At 42.1% G+C, this 19,680-nt stretch overlaps 1 protein-coding gene across 1 annotated transcript; it reads left to right on the top strand.

Moving 5' to 3' along the window:
• Positions 1-5,905: 5,905 nt before the first annotated feature.
• LOC309548467 (olfactory receptor 5AR1-like) lies at positions 5,906-6,841 on the top strand (the record flags this gene model as incomplete). The annotated part of the gene is made up of 1 exon (XM_082248413.1): positions 5,906-6,841. The coding sequence occupies one exon, from the start codon at positions 5,906-5,908 to the stop codon at positions 6,839-6,841; it is 936 nt and encodes a 311-aa protein (XP_082104539.1).
• Positions 6,842-19,680: the final 12,839 nt, after the last annotated feature.

The raw sequence follows: 19,680 nt of genomic DNA on the forward strand, positions 1-19,680 counted from the left end.
CTGTAGATCTGATATGAGCTATAAAGCAACTTGAACATGGGACATTGAAGATAAAAATGTGTTGCTGTAATGCTTGGAGAGTTGCAGTTTTTTTCTTTAAAAATTACTCGAATGTAACACGTATATGTTTAAAAATCTTTAAATTGATGAAACACAGGTAAAGCAAAAAAAAAGTTGTTCCTAAATCATACAGATCATTGTAAACATCCCTGCTTGTGATAACTTGTTTGTCTCATCTCTGTAACTGATACATTGTGCTAGAGAGCTTGTTCTTTAAAAAAAAAAACAGGATCACCAGATGAAAATAGAAAAAAGAAAACCTAACCTAAAAAAAAACAAAAAAACTAGTGCAGCCATCATATCTGGAAGATATCTCTGCCACTGGCTAGCTGAAATATATATATATATAATTCTTTTTTCACACACATACGGTACTGTGTCTTCAAAACAGCATCAATTCTTCTATGTACACTTGCACACAGTTGTTGTTCTTTATGCTGAAGATATTTTTTAATGACATTGATTGTATGCTTGGGGCTGTTGTCCTGCTGCAGAATAAGTCTGGGGCCAATCACACACCTCCCTGATAGTATGGCATGATAGATAAATATATGCTTGTATTTCTCAGTAATGGGGACACCATTGATTCTAACCAAATCACCAACACGATTTGCAGAAATGCAGCCCCACACTTGCAAGGAACTTCCACCATATTTTGTTGTTGCCTGCAGCCACTCATTATTGTACCGCTCTCCAGCCCTTCGGCGAACAAACTGCCTCTTGCTACCGGCAAATGTTTCCGTTTTTGACCCGTCGGTCCAGAGCACCTGCTGCCATTTTTCTGCACCCCAGTTCCCATGTTTTCATGCATAGTTGAGTCGCTTAGCCTTTGTTTCTGTCTAGGGTATGGGTTTTAGGCCACAGTTCTTCCACGAAGACCACTTCTGGCCATACTTCTGTAGACAGGTGTACCTGGGTCCACCAGTCCACCAGTTCTGTGCTGATGGCACTGCTGGACATCTACCGATGATGGAGGAAAGTAAGTATGATCTGTCTTTCATCTACGGTATTAGATTGCTTTGGTTGACCACTGCATCTACAGTCCTCAATGTTGCCTGTTTGTGCTTCTTCAAAAGCGCTTGAACAGCACATCCTGCTTTGATAATCTTTGCCTGGTAGAGACCTTGCGGGTGCAGTAAATACACCTTGTGTCTGGTTGCCTTTGCAATCCCTGAGTTTGTGCAAGTGTAAAAATTGATGCTGGTTTGAAACCAAAAGGTGGTCACACCAAATATTGATTTGATGAAGATTTTTCTTCTGTTCGCTCACTTTGCATTTTGTAAAGCACAAGTCTGATCATTGGAAAGTAGGCACAAGTCTGACCATCCTCGGGTGTATGTGCTCTCAGGCCTAGTGTGGTCAGTTTCAAATAGTAAAGCAGGGGGACTGACTGGAGCACCAGGTATTTCACATAAAGGAAGCAATACAAAGAGAACAGGATACTTTTTTACATCAGGAACATGGTACAAAGGACACATGTAAGAAATATGAAATGTTGGAGTAACATATTCTTTAAAGGGGTAGATTTCAAACGTTTGAAAATAGTTTTATAGCCCTACTATAGCAGAAATTAAAATCAAAAAATATAATCTACTGAAACCTACCAGTCCTTAAATGTAATGGTTGAATTCTCTTTTTTTTTCCCTTCTGTTTTATTTCCTTTATTTTCACCTGGTAACCTGTCAGTGACACACTTTGTGCATGGTCACCTTAACCACTTGCCGACCGCCGCACAACTATCTACATCGGCGGTCAGCCCCTCACAGGCAAAGTGACGTAGGGCTACGTCACTAGCTTGTGAGGGTCTAGGGAGCGAGCGTGCGCCGCCGGAGGCGCGCTCCCGCTCCCGCGTGGTCACGGACCCCCCCGCGCGTGTGACCGGCGGACCGGATGTCCACCGGCCACTCTGCGATCGGCGGGGGAGAGGGAGAAAGTCAGGCAGCTTGTGTAAACAAGCTGCCTGTCATTCTCCCCTCTGTATGAGAGCTGATCATATGGATCTACTATGTAGTTCCGTTGATCACTCTGCATACAGCTGAAGCCACAGCCAATCACAGTTAGAATCACGCCCCTAGGGACACACACAGCCCCTCCCTCTCAAATAAAGTTAACCCCTTCACTACCAGTGTATTTTTACAGTAACAGTGCATATATATAGCACTGATTACTGTAGAAATGTCACTGGTAACCCCAAAAGTGTCAAAAATGTCAGTCAAGGGTCCGATCTGTCCGCCGCAATGTCGCAGTACCGAAAAAAAAATCGCAGATCGCCGCCATTACGCGTTAAAAAAAAAACAACAAAAATGACAAAAATCTTTCCCTTAGTTAGTAAACGCAATAACTTTTGCGCAAACCAATCAAAATACGCTTTTTGCGATTTTTTTTACCAAACATAGGTAGCATAAAACAAATTGGCCGAAAATGTTAAAAAATTTTGATTTTTACATTTTTTTTTGGGGGAATTTCATATAAAAAAATGGGAAAATATTGCTATTTTTGCAAAATTGATGCTCTTTTTTTGTTTATAGCGCGTGATCAAAAAATCGCATAGGTGATCAAATACCGCCAAAAGAAAGCTCTGTTTGTGGGAAAAAAAGGACGCCAAATTCGTTTAGGTACAGCGTCGCACGACCGCGCAATTGTCCGTTAAAGTCACGCAGTGCCGAATCGCAAAATACCCCCTGGTCGTTTAGCAGCCAAATCCTCCGGGGCTTAAGTGGTTAAGACAGACTCATACTGTATCTTACTGTTACTGAAGAACTCCTCCACCTCTTCTCATCTCCAGAATAGGGCAGGTAGGTGTTCTGTAGTTCACAGAGGTAACCTGGACAGGTCCAACATCAGTGTCTGACCTCAGAAATGCGCTACTGGAAGAATAGTCAAACATTCCCATAGACACACTTCTAATCCGTGTGGACAGCCTTCCCGGAAGAGTTGAAGCTGTTATAGCTGCAAAGGGTGGGCCAACTCAATATTAAACACTGTGGACTAGGATGCCATTAAAGTTCATGTGCGTGTTAAGCAGGCCACTGATGTGAATATCTCTGACCAAACAATTAGAAACAGACTTCATGAAGGTGGCCTGAGGCCCCAACGTCCTCTAGTGGGCCCTGGCTCACTGCCTGCCACCATGGAGCTTGATTGACATTTGCCATTGGACACCAGAATTCACAGGTCCCCCACTGACGCCCTGTGATTTTCACAGATGAGAGCAGGTTCACCCTAAGCACATGTGACAGACGTGAAAGAGTCTGGAGAAGCCGTGGAGAACGTTATGCCGTCTGTAACATTGTTCAGCATGACTGGTTTGGTGGTGGGTCAGTGATGGTCTGGGGAGGCATATCCATGGAGTGACGCACTGACCTCTATAGGCTAGACAATGGCAACCTGACTGCCATTAGGTATCACAGGATGAGATCCTTGGACCCGTTGCCAGACCCTACGCTAGTTCAGTGGGTCCTGGGTTCCTCCTGGTGCATGACAATGGCCGGTTTAATGTGGCGAGACTATGCATCCAGTTCCTGGAGGATGAAGGAATTAATGCCATTGAATGGCCCTCTTGCTCGCCTGACTTAAATCATATAGAACACCTCTTGCACATTTTTTCGGTCCATGCGACACCGCCAGGTTGCACCTCAGTCTGTTCAGGAGCTCAGTTATACCCTGGTCCAGATCTGGGAGGAAATACCTGAGGACACCATCTGTTGTCTCATTAGGAGCATGCCCTGACGCTGTCAGGCATGCATACAAGCACGTGGGAGCTATACGAAATTACTGAGTATCATTATGAGTTGCTGCAATGAAATTTCAGCAAAATGGACTAGCCTGTTGCATCATTTCTTCACTTTGATTTTTGGGGTGTCATTGAATTAAGCCTTCTGTAGGTTGATAATTTTCATTTCCATCAAACGATGTGGCATCCATTCGGTCCTAACACAAATGGGTGTGCGCAGCCTATTGCATTAGAGTGTGCACACCAAAGCTTCAAACACACATGTGTGTGTGTGTGTGTGTGTGTGTGTGTGTGTGTGTGTATATATACGTGTATATATATATATATATATATATATATAAATATACATACACACACTATATCACAAAAGGGAGTACACCCCTCACGTTTTTGTAAATATTTTATTATATCTTTTCATGTGACAACACTGAAGAAATGGCACTTTGCTACAATGTAAAGTAGTGAGAGTACAGCTGGTATAACAGTGTAAATTTGCTGACCCCTCAAAATAACTCAACACACAACCATTCATTTCTAAACCGTTGGCAACAAAAATGAGTACACCCCTAAGTGGAAATGTCCAAATTGGGCCCAATTAGCCATTTTCCCTCCCCGGGGTCATGTGACTCGTTAGTGTTACAAGCTTTCAGGTGTGTTAAATTTTGTGTTATCGCTCTCATTCGCTCATACTGATCACTGGAAGTTCAACATGGCACTTCATGGCAAAGAACTCTCTGAGGATCTGAAAAAAAAAGAATTGTTGCTCTACATGAAGATGGCCTATAGGAAGATGGCCAAGACCCTGAAACTGAGCTTCAGCACAGTGGTTTAACAGGACAGGTTCCACTCAGAACAGGCCTCGCCATAGTCGACCGAAGAAGTTGAGTGCACATACTTAGCGTCATATCCAGAGGTTGTCTTTGGGAAATAAACGTATGAGTGCTGCCAGCATTGCTGCAGAGGTTGAAGGGGTGGGGGGGGGGGGGTGGGGGGTCAGCCTGTCAGTGCTCAGACCAAATGCTGCACACTGCATCAAATTGGTCTGCATAGCTGTCATCCCTGAAGGAAGCCTTTTCTAAAGATGATGCACAACAAAGCCTGCAAACAGTTTGTTGAAGACAAGCAGACTAAGGACATGGATTATTGGAACCATGTCCTGTGGTCTGATGAGACCAAGATAAACTTATTTAGTTGATGGTGTCAAGTGTGTGTGGCAGCAACCAGGTGAGGAGTACAAAGGCAAGTGTGTCTTGCCTACAGTCAAGCATGGAGTGTCATGGTCTGGGGCTGCATGAGTGCTGCCGGCACTGGGGGGCTACAGTTCTTTAAGGGAACCATGAATGCCAGCATGAACTGTGACATACTGAGGCAGAGCATGATCCCCTCCCTTTGGAAACTGGGCCGTATTCCAACACATTGACCCCAAACACACCTCCAAGATGACCACTGCCTTGCTAAAGAAGTTGAGGGTAAAGGTGATGGACTGGCGAAGCATGTCTTCAGACCTAAACCCTATTGAGCATCTGTGGGGCATCCTAAAATGGAAGGTGGAGGAGTGCAAGGTCTCTGACATTCTCCAGCTTCGTGATGTCGTCATGGAGGAGTGGAAGAGGACTCCAGTTTCAACCTGTGAAGCTCTGGTGAACTCCATGCCCAAGAGGGTTAAGGCAGTGCTGGAAAATAATGGTGGCCACACAAAATATTGACACTTTGGGCACAATTTGGACATTTTCACTTAGGGGTGTACTCACTTTTGCCAGCGGTTTAGACATGAATGGCTGTGTATTGAGTTATTTTGAGGGGACAGCAAATTTACACTGTTATACAAGCTGTGTACAGTCACTACTTTACATTGTAGCATAGTGTAATTTCTTAAATGTTGTCACATGAAAAGGTATAATAAAATATTTACAAAAATGTGAAGGGTGTACTCACTTTTTTGAGATACTGTATATAGTAAATAACTGGTTGAATGAATCATATATACAGTATATCACAAACCGTTTTAGTTTAGCATAATCCATTTCATATTTTCTGTAGTGTTCCAATTGTCAAATAGTGACATTTATCTTTGTTTATTCCTGTACAGGTTTGATTAAAACCATCCAGCTCATGGCTCCCATTAACCAGTCCAAAGTCAGTGAGTTTATACTCATGGGTATCACTAGAGATCCAACACTGCAACATTACCTATCCATTTTGTTCTTGCTCATATATCTTATTACTGTGTTTGGCAACAGCACAATAATTTTCATCATTGTGATCATAAATAGTCTGCACACCCCTATGTATTTCTTACTTAGCAACTTGTCTTTTTCCGATCTTTGTTATTCTACCGTAGTTATGCCAAAAACATTGTATGCTTTGTTTTCCAAACATCGTGAAATATTTATCTCATATACTGGCTGTGTGGTTCAGCTGTACTTTTTTGCTGTGTTTGCCAGCACTGAATGTTATATTTTGTCTGCAATGGCCTATGACCGCTATGTGGCAATATGCCATCCTCTACTATATGCCCTTATAATGAACAAGGGAAGATGTATAATGTTAATGCTTATTGTTTACTTTGGTGGTTTATGCACAGGAGGAGTACACACATCTTCCACATTTATTTTGAATTTTTGCGGACCTAACATCATCAACCACTTCTACTGTGACATTCCACCACTGATGGAACTTTCTTGTTCTGATACTTATACCAGTAAGACAGTTATATTTGGTGTAGTTTCCTGCCTTGGGCTCCTTTCAGTTATGGTCATTTTATTATCATACTTCTACATATTTTTTACTATAATGAATATCCGCACATCAGAAGGGAAGCACAAAGCCTTTTCCACATGTACTTCCCATCTTCTGTGTGTTGCCCTATTTTACGGAACGGTTTTCTTCATGTATCTCCGCCCAGCTAACAACTATTCTGTCAGTCAAAATAAAGTGGTGTCTGTATTCTACACAATGGTCATTCCAATGATGAACCCGATCATTTACAGTTTAAGAAACAAAGAAGTAATAGACACTGTAATATATTATCTCAAAAAACTATTATAAAACTTTTTTTTTATTTTTACATTATTAGCAGAGTGTATTTTTCCAGTGTTTGTTTGGGTCTAAATGTAGACAGGGTGGTTTCTATTATTGGTCAAATTGTTGTGTATGCTTTAATCTGATCCCCCCCTTGAAGCGGAGTTCCGGCCTCAAAATCGAAAAAATCGATTTTGGGCCATCCGCTTGCTGAGTGCAACCTGCAAAAGAAATGGATACTAGCAATTTTTTTTTTTTGGTCACTTACCTTATTATAGAAGAAAATATACTTACCTTGCTTCCACTTCCTCCCTCTGCAGCCGCGGCCCGCACCGTCACTTCCGGTTTACGATGACTCCTGGGAGCAAAACGTCATTGCTCCCAGGAGTCAATGCGTCTGCACGGCTGCACCTGGCCTGCCCAGAAGCTGTGCAGGGATGCCGCGCCTGCACCGGAAGTGATGAGCGGGGCCGGTGCAGTGCATTGTGGGACTCCAACGTCACGGAAGAGGACACGAAGAGGGATGCTGTGGCTTCAGCTGCCCACACCTGAGATGGCAGCGCTGGAGAAGAACTTTTCAAGGTAAGTATTTCTTCTTACAGGTAAGTGCTACCCGGGACAGTTCAGAGGCTATCCATTATGGAATGTACTAGCCCTAAATGTCCCGGGGGTATTTTTAGCTAAAATTGACCCCCGAGGCCGGAACTCCGCTTTAAGTGACACTAGTTCATTTGCTATTGCTTTTAACTATTTTCCTTTCATTAAGCAAAATAAGTAGCACCCCTTTGCTATTTCTGCTTTAGAGACTACAATATACATGATTTGAAGATTACATTACTGCTGGAGAACTTGAAATCACAAACTTTGAGTTTGACTAAAAGTTTGACCTAGAATACCTCTAGAATTTAAATTGCATGTTACAAGGAAACATGGTTTTCTTTAAGCCTCTGGTTATATAAACATTTAAAAAAAAAATTCATTTTCTCTGAACTTCCCCCCTCTAAAATGTGCCAGTTCCCTGATAAAACTTGTAAGCTATAATCTTTTCTAATTTTACATAGTGAAAATGTATGTAGGCTTTTCCCAAGTGGTAGAGCAGATTCAATGCAGGGCTTAATATTTGAACTGGTTTTTCACAGAACATTTCAGTGTCTCCTTGGCTGCTACAGGAACAATAGCTTAAGAGTGCAAATGGAACTGGAATTTCTCAAAATATATCATATGATTAGTTATTTAACCTGAAGGCACCGGAAAATTCAGATAATTGAATGTTAGGATAGTAAATGCATTGTGTGAAGAACTGCAGTTTCATCCTATAGCTATGAAACATAAAATGTAATATTTTAGCACAAACTGCATATATGCTTCATATATAAATAATTCAAAAGCCATTGAAACATCTACAATAGCTTTTAGAACATTCATGTTGTGTTACACTATTTGGTTTATCATTGCTCTGTGTCTATAAGCTGTATTCTACTGTCCAAGCTAAACTCTTTCTCTCACCATACTTGTGTATATCCCCTTCTCTTGCTTCTCTCTGGAATCATTCTTCTGTTTCCTGTCATGGTGCAGACATCTTTCCACGTGGCTTACCTTGTTTACCATGTTTTTCTACCTATGAGTATCCTCCATTAAACGGAACATTCAAAAGGCTTTCCTCGTCTGACTTCCTTAACATGTGAGTTTATTCGTCAAGTTAAACTGTCTGAATAGGTGCAAGGGATAAATAGAACACCAGGTCGTATAAGCTCTTGAGGTGGAAAAGATGTCTGATTTGTATACAAAATGTCTGCTCGTATACAAAATGTCTGATTGTATACAAAATGTCTTTCAAGAAATTAACCTTTTGTCTCTTTATGATTCTCTTACATGTATCACGAGCTTTCAAAAGCTAAAAATATATATAAGCTGAGATATGTCCGCACTTCCAAAAAGTCCCTATATCTCATAAAGAGGAACTCCATCTGGACATCTTGACCGCAGAACAATTTATATCTGAATCAAATGTCCCCGGAAAATTCCTTGATGAACATTACATAAAATTCCCTGATGACAGAAAATCGCAATATAGATTTACCCTATGCTTACCATAATGAATTGCTAATCCTGATTGGACAATAATGTATATGTCAGATGTTAATACAACCTACGTTTATACGTCATATAGTCCAACTCCAACACACTGTAATAAATCGGGTCATTTTGATTTAATTATTTTGGGTCTTATTCTGATCTCATTATATATGTAATTACATATTGTCTGATTTGGTATCACTGACTAACAGGTAACAGGTATTTTGTACCTGAGGAAAATTCCACAACACTCTATATGTTGCTGGAGATAAAGTTTATGGTCTTGTAGTTGAGTCAGAACAGTAGAAAAATGGGGTTTACAGCCTAATTACAAGATTTCTGAGTGACAGTACTGATGCAGAAAAGATTTACTGCCCTCAGTGCAAGGAAGAACAAGAGAGCAGCACCGGTAAGCCTCATTACCTAAGCCCAGGCTGCCTGGTTTCATATTACAGCACACAGATCCTGCTGTAATGTTCCGGTACCTTTGGTACCCTAAATTACTCTTTTCACAAGTGTATGCGCCCCACCATTCTCTTTTGGAAAGGTGCGCATACACCTTTAAGACTGAAGCTGTCATCACTCAGCGCCGGACTAGATGGCTATTTAAATCGCCGGTTCTCACTCACATGTGTTCGTTCAAACACCCTTACCTGGATGCTAACTTGGCTTGAAGCTTTCGTGCTTGCAAGCATACCTCGCTGACGGAACCTCGCTGCGCTGATCCCTGCATCCCGCTTCCGGATCATCCGCTCCTCCTGAACCAACCTTCGGCTGTATTGCTATTAGTGCTAAGTACCCCGCAGGGGAACCCTCTATAAACTTATACTAAGCTTACACTATCTAGCTCTGCATAGTAAAGACTATTTATCACATCTGCATATCTAGATTGCTAGCTCTTAAGACTACTGCTACTTATTCCTGCACTGGGTTGATCTCTCTTGTATGTCCACCTGCTACTCTGTCATCTGCTACCATACATGATTGCTAAACCTACCTGCATCCATCTGCTACTGTCTTACCTTCAAGTGTCTGTCACCTACCACCTCCACTCAACCTGTCTCTTAAATCTTCATCACTGTGTTACTACATACATAAAGTCACTCTAGGAACCAGCTTGTTGAGTGTGTGTATTTACTAGCTGAATTAAGACCTTCCACATATGATGAGTCATTGAGGTTGGGAATGGTATCTCAGCAACTCTCTTACATGACTACTGAAGTGGAATATTTCTGCAGCTGAAAATCCACACCATACATGAAACGCAGGAGCGTTACAGATTGAACGAACCCACAAATGGATTCAGCAGAAATAACCACTCAGGTGACACAATTAAAACAGCAAGTAACTGCGTTAATACACGCACTTGCTGAATTAAAAGAAGACAATCAGGCTCTGTCGCAGCAGGTAATTAGACTGACACAACTTACCTCTGCTCAGTCCCCTGAACCCAAGATAAATCCCCCTTTGGTATTTACAGGCGATCGCAAAAAATTTCGCGAATTTAAAAAAGCACGTGAGTTACTTTTTTTGCTAAAACCTTGTACCTACCTTACTGATCACATTAAGGTTTGTACTATTATTTCTTACCTAACAGGCGATCCTGGAGCCTGGGCAGACTCTCTTTTTGAGAAAAACGACCAGCTTCTCAACTCCTATGCCTTGTTCCTAGCAGAACTCACTAGCCTATATGATGACCCCAATAGGCAGAGTACTGCCGATCTTCAATTAAGATCCTTGAAACAAGGAAGGAGGCCTGTAGAAGACTTTGTCGCGGAATTCAAGAGATGGACCCTTGATTCTGAATGGAATGATGCATCTCTGAAAACCCAATTTAGGCTTGGCCTATCAGAAGCCGTTAAGGACGAGCTCGCCCGAGCGGATCTACCAAAAACCCTGGATGCATTAATACAACTCAGTATTACCATAGATAGAAGACTACGAGAAAGAAAGGCTGAGAAAATGGGAATGCCATTATCCGTTTCCTCTCGGATTCCGGCCGTTAACCCCGTTCCTATGGAGGTAGGAACCATACGCCCACCGCTATCAACTATGGAAAAAGCCAAAAGATGATATGAAAATCTCTGCTTGTACTGTGCATCCCCGGATCACAAGATAAATGTCTGTCCCCTAGTCAACAAAAAGAAGGGTGAGTGTTCACATGTCCTCCTAGGGGGATTGACAACTTCATTCACTAACCCTTACATTTTTGTTTGTTTGACATTACAGTGGGACCAGAACAGGATTACTACTAAGGCCATGATTGACACAGGATCTTGTGGAAATTATATTGATATATGTTTTGCTGCTTCAAATAAAATTCCTATTATTTCTAAACTTAAACCTGTCTCAGTAAGTCTTATTACCGGTGTTCCGTTATCCTCTGGTCCGATCACCGATCAGACACAAGCACTTCTAGTCACTATTAACGAGTCTCATAGGGAGACTACTACCTTCGATTTAATACCTTCACCCCACTTTCCCATTGTGTTGGGACTTCCCTGGTTACACACACACCAACCAACCATAGATTGGAAGGAACGGTCCTTGGCCTTCCTCTCTTGCTATTGCCAGGATACGTGTAACCACCCGTCTTCCGGGAAGATTCTGTCTATGGTGACAGATGAGATTGCACCACTATGTTATCAGGATCTTTCTGAGGTTTTTCTTGAGAAAAATGCTCAAGCATTACCTCCTCATCGAGACTATGATTGTAGCATTGATCTACTCCCAAATAGCAAATTGCCGTTCGGTCATGTTTATCCTCTTTCACAGGATGAACTTTCCCATCTCAAAACCTATTTGGATGAGAATTTGGAAAAAGGTTTTATTAGACCTTCCACTTCTTCCACAGCAGCAGGACTCTTTTTTGTTCGCAATAAGGACTCAAGTCTCAGACCTATCATCGACTACAGGAAATTGAATGCTATCACAATAAAAGATCGCTATCCTCTACCGCTTATCCCTGAGCTCATTGAGCAGGTGCGTGGAGCTACCTATTTTTCAAAATTGGACCTGAAAGGAGCATACAATCTCATTCGAATCCGTGATGGACACGAGTGGAAGACTGCATTCAGAACCAGATACGGATTGTTCGAATATCTTGTGATGCCATTCGGGCTATGCAACGCCCCTGCAGTTTTCCAACGATTTATAAACGATATTTTTAAAGACTTACTAGATGTCTGTGTTGTGGTATATCTGGACGATATACTTATATATTCACGGACCCTGTCTGAACACATAAGACATGTAAGACTTGTACTATCGAGATTGCTTGCACATAACCTTTATGTGAAACTGAAGAAATGCTTGTTTCATAAAGACGAGGTACTCTTTCTAGGCTACATCATATCCAAAACAGGAATCGAGATGGACATGAGTAAAATATCCTGCATTCAGGATTGGCCTACACCAACCACACGCAAGGCGCTACAGCGATTCCTGGGATTTTCAAATTTCTACAGGAAGTTCATTAAAAACTTTTCTGCTATTGTGAGACCCCTCACACAGCTCACTAGCATAAAAAAACCATTCAAATGGTCAGAAGAAGCCAATAAAGCTTTTCACTTGTTAAAGACAAGGTTTACTTCCGCTCCCATATTACGCCATCCAGACCCATCCCTCCAATACATTCTATAGGTAGATGCGTCAAACATGGCAGTAGGAGCAATACTCTCCCAACGACCAACCCACACTTCACCACTTCATCCAGTCGCCTTTTTTTCTAAATCCCTAAGCAGTCCCGAGATAAATTACCCCGTGGGTGAAAAGGAACTGCTTGCTAAAAAATTGGCTCTGGAGAATTGGCGACATTTACTCGAAGGCACCCAATTACCAATAATTATATACACGGACCATAAAAACCTCCAATATCTTCAGACTAGCAAAACTCTCTCGCACCGACAGGTACGATGGTCACTATTCTTTCTAAGGTTTAACTTCCTAGTGACTTACACACCTGCAGATAAGAACAAAAAGGCGGATGCACTATCACGACTAACTGAAGAAAACTACTTTGAAATCCCTTCCGTTCCTATAATACCTCACAAACGCATTATTGGAGTTGTCCGTTCCTTGAAGGAAGAGGTTTTGCATGGTATAAGTTTGGATTCACCCCCACCACAACTAAATACTGATGCAGAAGGCTTCCTCTACTACAACGACAAACTTTACATACCACCTACCCTACGCACCAAGATCTTGGAATTATCTCATGATGTGCCTATGGCAGGACATATGGGTATGACAAAGACTCTTAATTTGATTTCCCGGCAATTCTGGTGGCCTGACATGAAAACATCTATACAAAAATTCATCTCTTCATGCAATGTCTGTGCCAGGTCCAAAATTGACACTACGAGACCATCCGGTCTACTATGCAGTCTACCAATACCCCAAACTCCATGGGAAGTTTTGTCCTTGGACTTCATCGTAGAATTGCCTCTTTCCAAAGGATTTAATACCATCTTGGTGTCAGTGGACCATCTGACAAAGATGGCACATTTCATTGCTATTCGCAGACTACCTTCGTCCAAACAAACGGCAGAACTCCTGATGAAACATGTCTTTAGATTACATGGTATCCCAAAAACTCTTCTGTCTGACCGTGGATCCCAATTTATTTCTAAGTTCTGGCAAGAACTATGTCACATACTACGGATCGAGCGGAAGCTCACTTCTCCTTACCATCCGCAGACCAACGGACAGACTGAAAGAGTCAACCAATGCATCGAGCAGTATTTACGTTGTTACACTGCTTACCAACAGGATGATTGGGTGGATCTTCTCCCTCTGGCAGAATTTGCCTACAACAACGCAACCCACAGTACAACCAAGCAGAGTCCGTTCTACTTGAACTATGGGTTTCATCCCTCTATTCTTCCACCACGCATCCTTCCTTCAAACAACCCAGTAGCCTCAGACTATCTTACCCAAATAAAGGATTCTCTGGGTTTATTAAATACTACCATTGCACACGCTCACAGTCAACAAAAGAAGTACTATGATCTTCGCAGAAGACCTTCTCCACAGTACACTATCGGGGACCGCGTTTGGCTCTCAACAAAAAATTTAAGACTGAAGATCCCTAGCAAAAAGCTTGGACCTCTGTTCTTGGGACCTTTCCCAATCAAAAAACTTATTGGAAAAGCTGCAGTACAGCTTACATTGCCAATAGACCTAAAAATCCATCCCATTTTCCATGTGTCGCTACTGAAGCCCCATGTTCCGGACCAAGGAATAAGGCCTAATATTCCACCTCCGCCTCCTGTACAAGTTGAAGGTGGAGAAGAATACGAGATAAAAGAGATTCTGGATTCTCGTATCTACAGAAGAAGACTTCAGTACTTGGTTAGATGGAAGAACTATGGGCCCCAAGACGACACCTGGCTAAACACCTCTGAAATACATGCCCCTAGATTAATCTGCAATTTTCATGCGAGATACCCAGACAAACCAGCTCCAGAGGCCTTCAGGAGCCGGCCTTAAGGGGGGGGTATTGTAATGTTCCGGTACCTTTGGTACCCTAAATTACTCTTTTCACAAGTGTATGCGCCCCACCATTCTCTTTTGGAAAGGTGCGCATACACCTTTAAGACTGAAGCTGTCATCACTCAGCGCCGGACTAGATGGCTATTTAAATCGCCGGTTCTCACTCACATGTGTTCGTTCAAACACCCTTACCTGGATGCTAACTTGGCTTGAAGCTTTCGTGCTTGCAAGCATACCTCGCTGACGGAACCTCGCTGCGCTGATCCCTGCATCCCGCTTCCGGATCATCCGCTCCTCCTGAACCAACCTTCGGCTGTATTGCTATTAGTGCTAAGTACCCCGCAGGGGAACCCTCTATAAACTTATACTAAGCTTACACTATCTAGCTCTGCATAGTAAAGACTATTTATCACATCTGCATATCTAGATTGCTAGCTCTTAAGACTACTGCTACTTATTCCTGCACTGGGTTGATCTCTCTTGTATGTCCACCTGCTACTCTGTCATCTGCTACCATACATGATTGCTAAACCTACCTGCATCCATCTGCTACTGTCTTACCTTCAAGTGTCTGTCACCTACCACCTCCACTCAACCTGTCTCTTAAATCTTCATCACTGTGTTACTACATACATAAAGTCACTCTAGGAACCAGGTGTGTGTATTTACTAGCTGAATTAAGACCTTCCACATATGATGAGTCATTGAGGTTGGGAATGGTATCTCAGCAACTCTTTTACATGACTACTGAAGTGGAATATTTCTGCAGCTGAAAATCCACACCATACATGAAACGCAGGAGCGTTACACCTGCTTGATTATCACTCAGTCATTATCTGCCTGCGTCAACATGAGTTACAAAGGCTCCGTCTCACACACAGAAGCACAATACCTTGAGCCAGCTGTGTCCCCCAAACGCTCAGTTAAACTGAAGAACTGAACTGACAACTAGCCTGAAGTTATTATGTTAAAAAGTTGTTAATCAATTTAACACACTGTATCTTCTTGGTACCTCTTGGGCGGGTTTATGTCCCAAATTGAAACAGGCTTTATATGTCCTTATATTCTAGTATCCCACATGAATGGGGCATCCTGATGATCAGGTCTTTTCTCACGGAGCAACATAGATCATTATGGTCACTGAACCAGTTTGTTTTGAACATATTTACTTTTATTTTGACCAAAAACGACTTTGTGTTTATGGACCAGCTCTTTCTTCAAATCCAGGGGGGAGCCATAGGCACTTGTGCATTGTAATACGCAAATTTATATCTAGGTGGTTGGGAGAGGGAAGTATTCTCAAATGTATTTTATACTGGTTGTGTTACATAGATGACCTATTGGTCATATGGACTGGCTCAGAGAGGGAACTTGGCCTATTTTTGGAACAACTTCAACTAATATAATCTGAAATGTACCCATACTGTTAGTAAGGTACAGGTTTCTTTCTTAGATTTAAACAATTGGATTTGATGGATACATCCAAACGGACCTTAATTGCAAGCCCAGTGTGGGCAATTCTTTACTTCATGTTAGCAGCCTACATCCCAGATCACTAGTCAGAAGTATCCCCTATGCCCAATATATACGGTTACGGAGAATTTGTACCTCTGATTTAGATTTTAAAAAACAGACAGATCTATTACAACAAAGACTTTTCGCACTGGGATGCTCACAGACCCTCTTGAGACATTCCTATAATAGAGCCAAATATAGATTAAGAACCTTTCTTCTGTATGGTACTCCCTCCAAACAGCGCAATCAAACTGTGGGTATTGTTACAAGATACTCATCAAATGAATCACAATTGCGATCAATATTTGCAACAAATTGGCATTTTCTTATGGATGATTACTGTGCTGCCACGCAGCTTTAACTGTCTAGCAGTTGTTATAACATGTTATGTTATGCTATGTTATTGGTATCTTCCTTGCACCCCTGCTGTTTCCGGGTAGTTGGTTGCTCCCACCTCCATTTCCTGCTGTAACTCCCATTTTGTTTAGTTGTTATGAGGAGACTGCAGAGTGTGGAAGCTGTGTAACTTCATTGGAAATTTATCTATGGAAAAGCCTCTATGTTTATGCCTTTGCTAACTTGAAGCATAAAGAAGCATTGGAGAACACCTCTGGAGTCTTTATTCATTGAGTAAACTATCTGTTAAAGTCATCATTCAACCTGCTGCACACACTTTCAGACTGGGTCTACAAGAAGGTCACAGGTACAATCGATGCTGAGACAGAACAGTAAATTTCCAAGAATCCATCACATGGTTATCTGTGCAGCTCCAGAAAGTAAATTTACAGAAGCATCCATCACAGGTATCTGCAGCTTCAGAAACGTGAGTAAACACTTGCCTGTGTGTCACCAGAAGCATTACTCTGCATATGAAACCAGCCACCTACTGAATGCTTCATTACTGTTACAGCCTTCTGAGATGAGCTATCCAGTCTGAACCAGTTGCAGCACTAGCTAGCTATTGTAACAACAAATACCCAGCTCCTCAGCTCAGCCTGCTTACTAACAGAAGTCACTACTTACAGAGCTGAGCTCTGGCAGATTTCTAACAAGACACCAAAAATACAGTACTTATTATGTCTGACAGAGATCTCACAGAGTTACCTGCATTTAGTCAAGATAAAGCAGACTCCTTACTTCATTCTCCTCGTCCTCTCAGAGCCCCTCATCCATCCTTGAAGGCAAGGGAGGTTTATGAAGCAAGTAAGGAAGAAACATCTAGTAACCTGACTGCATTATGGGAAAAGACTTTAAGTTGTATAACAGCCACTAATGAAACTAGCAACAATTCTGAGCAATTGAACACTGCTCTCTCAAGGGTTAAGAAGGCATTTGAGAATTATAAAAGACTTTCTGAGAAGTACTATTCCCTATTGTCACATTCCAACATAGAGGAAGCTGCATTGGAATTAAAGGACTTTAATTCTACTGACCAGCAGAGGCATAGCACATATCTTGAAGCAAAGGCATAGATAGAAGGTAAATTAGCACATCTACATGAAACTACATCCTGTAAATCTGCTTCTTCCAGACACTCAGGAAAATCTTCTAGGTCTGCCTACTCATATCATAAATCTTCTTCTAAGTCATTACGGTCCTGCTCTATAAGGTCAATACTGAGCGACCAAATACTCAAAGCTCGCCAAAAGGTTGCAGTAGCCCAGGTTCAAGCCGCCTGCTCTGAAAAAGAAGCAGCCTTCAAGGCAGAAGCTAAATGCAAGGAAGCAGAAGCTAAACGCATTCAAGCAAGAATACAAGCAGAAACAGAGGCTCAGCTAGAAATTCTTCAGAAGAATAGAGAAAAGGAAGTAGCTTTAGCAGAGTTTGTCTGTCTTGGAACAAGCCCTATTGGAAGAAGAAGGAGCAGCTTGTACCAGCTTGGCTGCTTGTCAAGACCCTGTTGAAAGGACCCTACAGTTTGTCTTAACTCAGAACCATGACAATACAGTCCCACCTACAGTTGGAGATTCTTCTCATAATCATCCAGAAAGTGGATCAGAAGGCAATGGGTCGCCAAAGCAAGCTGGTCAACTAGACACACCTACTAACAGAGACCCTCCACAACTACCGCACGTCACAAAATCAAGTGAATCAACCTACGCAGCTCATGTGCCACCACAACTCTATGTGCATAGAGATTACAAGGGCACAGCAGAAGACTACAGAATGAACTCTTTACCCCCTTTGATACAGCTCTCTTTAACTTCAATGCTCAGAGACCTTCAGACGACAGACCCTTACCTAGATTAAACCCATCTGCAACACCTTTCTCTCTACCTACCAGCCAACATCATATACCAACCATGGTCCAAGACGGCGCACCATCAGTACCCCCTGTGGCTATAAAAACTGAGAGCACTGACATTGCAGAGTTCAGCAAGTATATGATTCGACGAGAGTTGATTACAACTGGACTGTCTAGATTTGATGACCGCCCAGAGAACTACAGGAGTTGGAGATCTACATTTAAGGCGGTAACCAAGAACTTGGACATTGAACCTCAAGCAGAACTTGACTTACTAATAAAGTGGTTGGGGCGTCAATCTTCAGAACAAGTAAAGAGACTTAAATCTGTCTACATCTATAACTTTAAAGCAGGCCTTGATGCTGCCTGGGAACGTCTAGAACAAGACTATGGGAGCCCCGAAGTCATTGAATCTGCCTTATTCCAGAGACTAAACGACTTTCCTAAGATCTCTGTTAAGGACAATCATACAGTAAGCTTAGAGAGTTAGGTGACCTCCTTCATGAACTTGAAATTGCTAAGTTAGATCCTAGTTTACCAGGTCTTAGCTATTTAGACACTGCTCAGGGCGTAAATTCTATTGTAGCAAAGTTGCCTAGTTATCTTCAGGGAAAGTGGACTAGTGTAGGATCAAAGTATAAGTATGAACATCATGTTTCCTTCCCTCCCTTTTCCTATTTAGCAGAGTTCGTGCGGAAGGTTGCAAGATCCAAGAATAACCCAAGCTTCTTCTATCCAGATACAACCACCATTCCTTTAAGTACTTCAAGGGATATTGCCACCAACAGCAAATTCAAGGATTTAAGGCATCCTATTGAGGAAGACCGCGATAGCATCCAACGTCTTAGCTACAGACATCAAAGCAAGCAATCTTAATCAACAGTGTCCTATTCATAATGCGCCACACTCTCTCTCCAAATGTCGTGCATTTAAGGACAAGCCTATTGAAGAACGCAAGTCATTTCACAAAGAGCATAATATCTGTTTTAAGTGTTGTGCATCCTCCGATCATTTAGCTAGAGACTGTAAGATCGCCATCAGATGTTCTCTCTGCAACAGTGCCAAACATGTGGACGCTCTTCATTCAGACCTGTTCAAAAGGAAACCTTCACCCGGCAGCAACCCCAAGACTACATTAGATGATGGCGGGGAGAGAACTGAGCAATATGCCAACCCCGTAACCACAAGGTGTACAGTGGTATGTGGAGAAGGGCTTCATAGCAAGTCTTGTAGCAAGATATGTCTTGTAAGGGTTTTTCCTGAAGGATGTCCACAAAATTCCATAAAAATGTATGCCATACTCGATGATCAGAGCAATCGCTCATTGGCCAGTACAGAATTCTTTGACCTATTCAACATTCAAGGAGAGACCTGGTCTTATACCTTGCAGACATGTGCAGGAAAGGTCAATACTTCTGGAAGAAGAGCCCATGGCTTCATAGTTGCATCAGAATATGAGGGCACAGAGTTTCCTCTTCCAACTCTAATCGAATGTGATCAGCTACCTAACAACAGAGAAGAAATCCCCACACCAGAG

The sequence above is a fragment of the Pelophylax lessonae genome (genome assembly GCF_965119305.1).
Source record: "Pelophylax lessonae genome assembly, chromosome: 2".
Classification (NCBI taxonomy): Eukaryota; Metazoa; Chordata; class Amphibia; order Anura; family Ranidae; genus Pelophylax; species Pelophylax lessonae.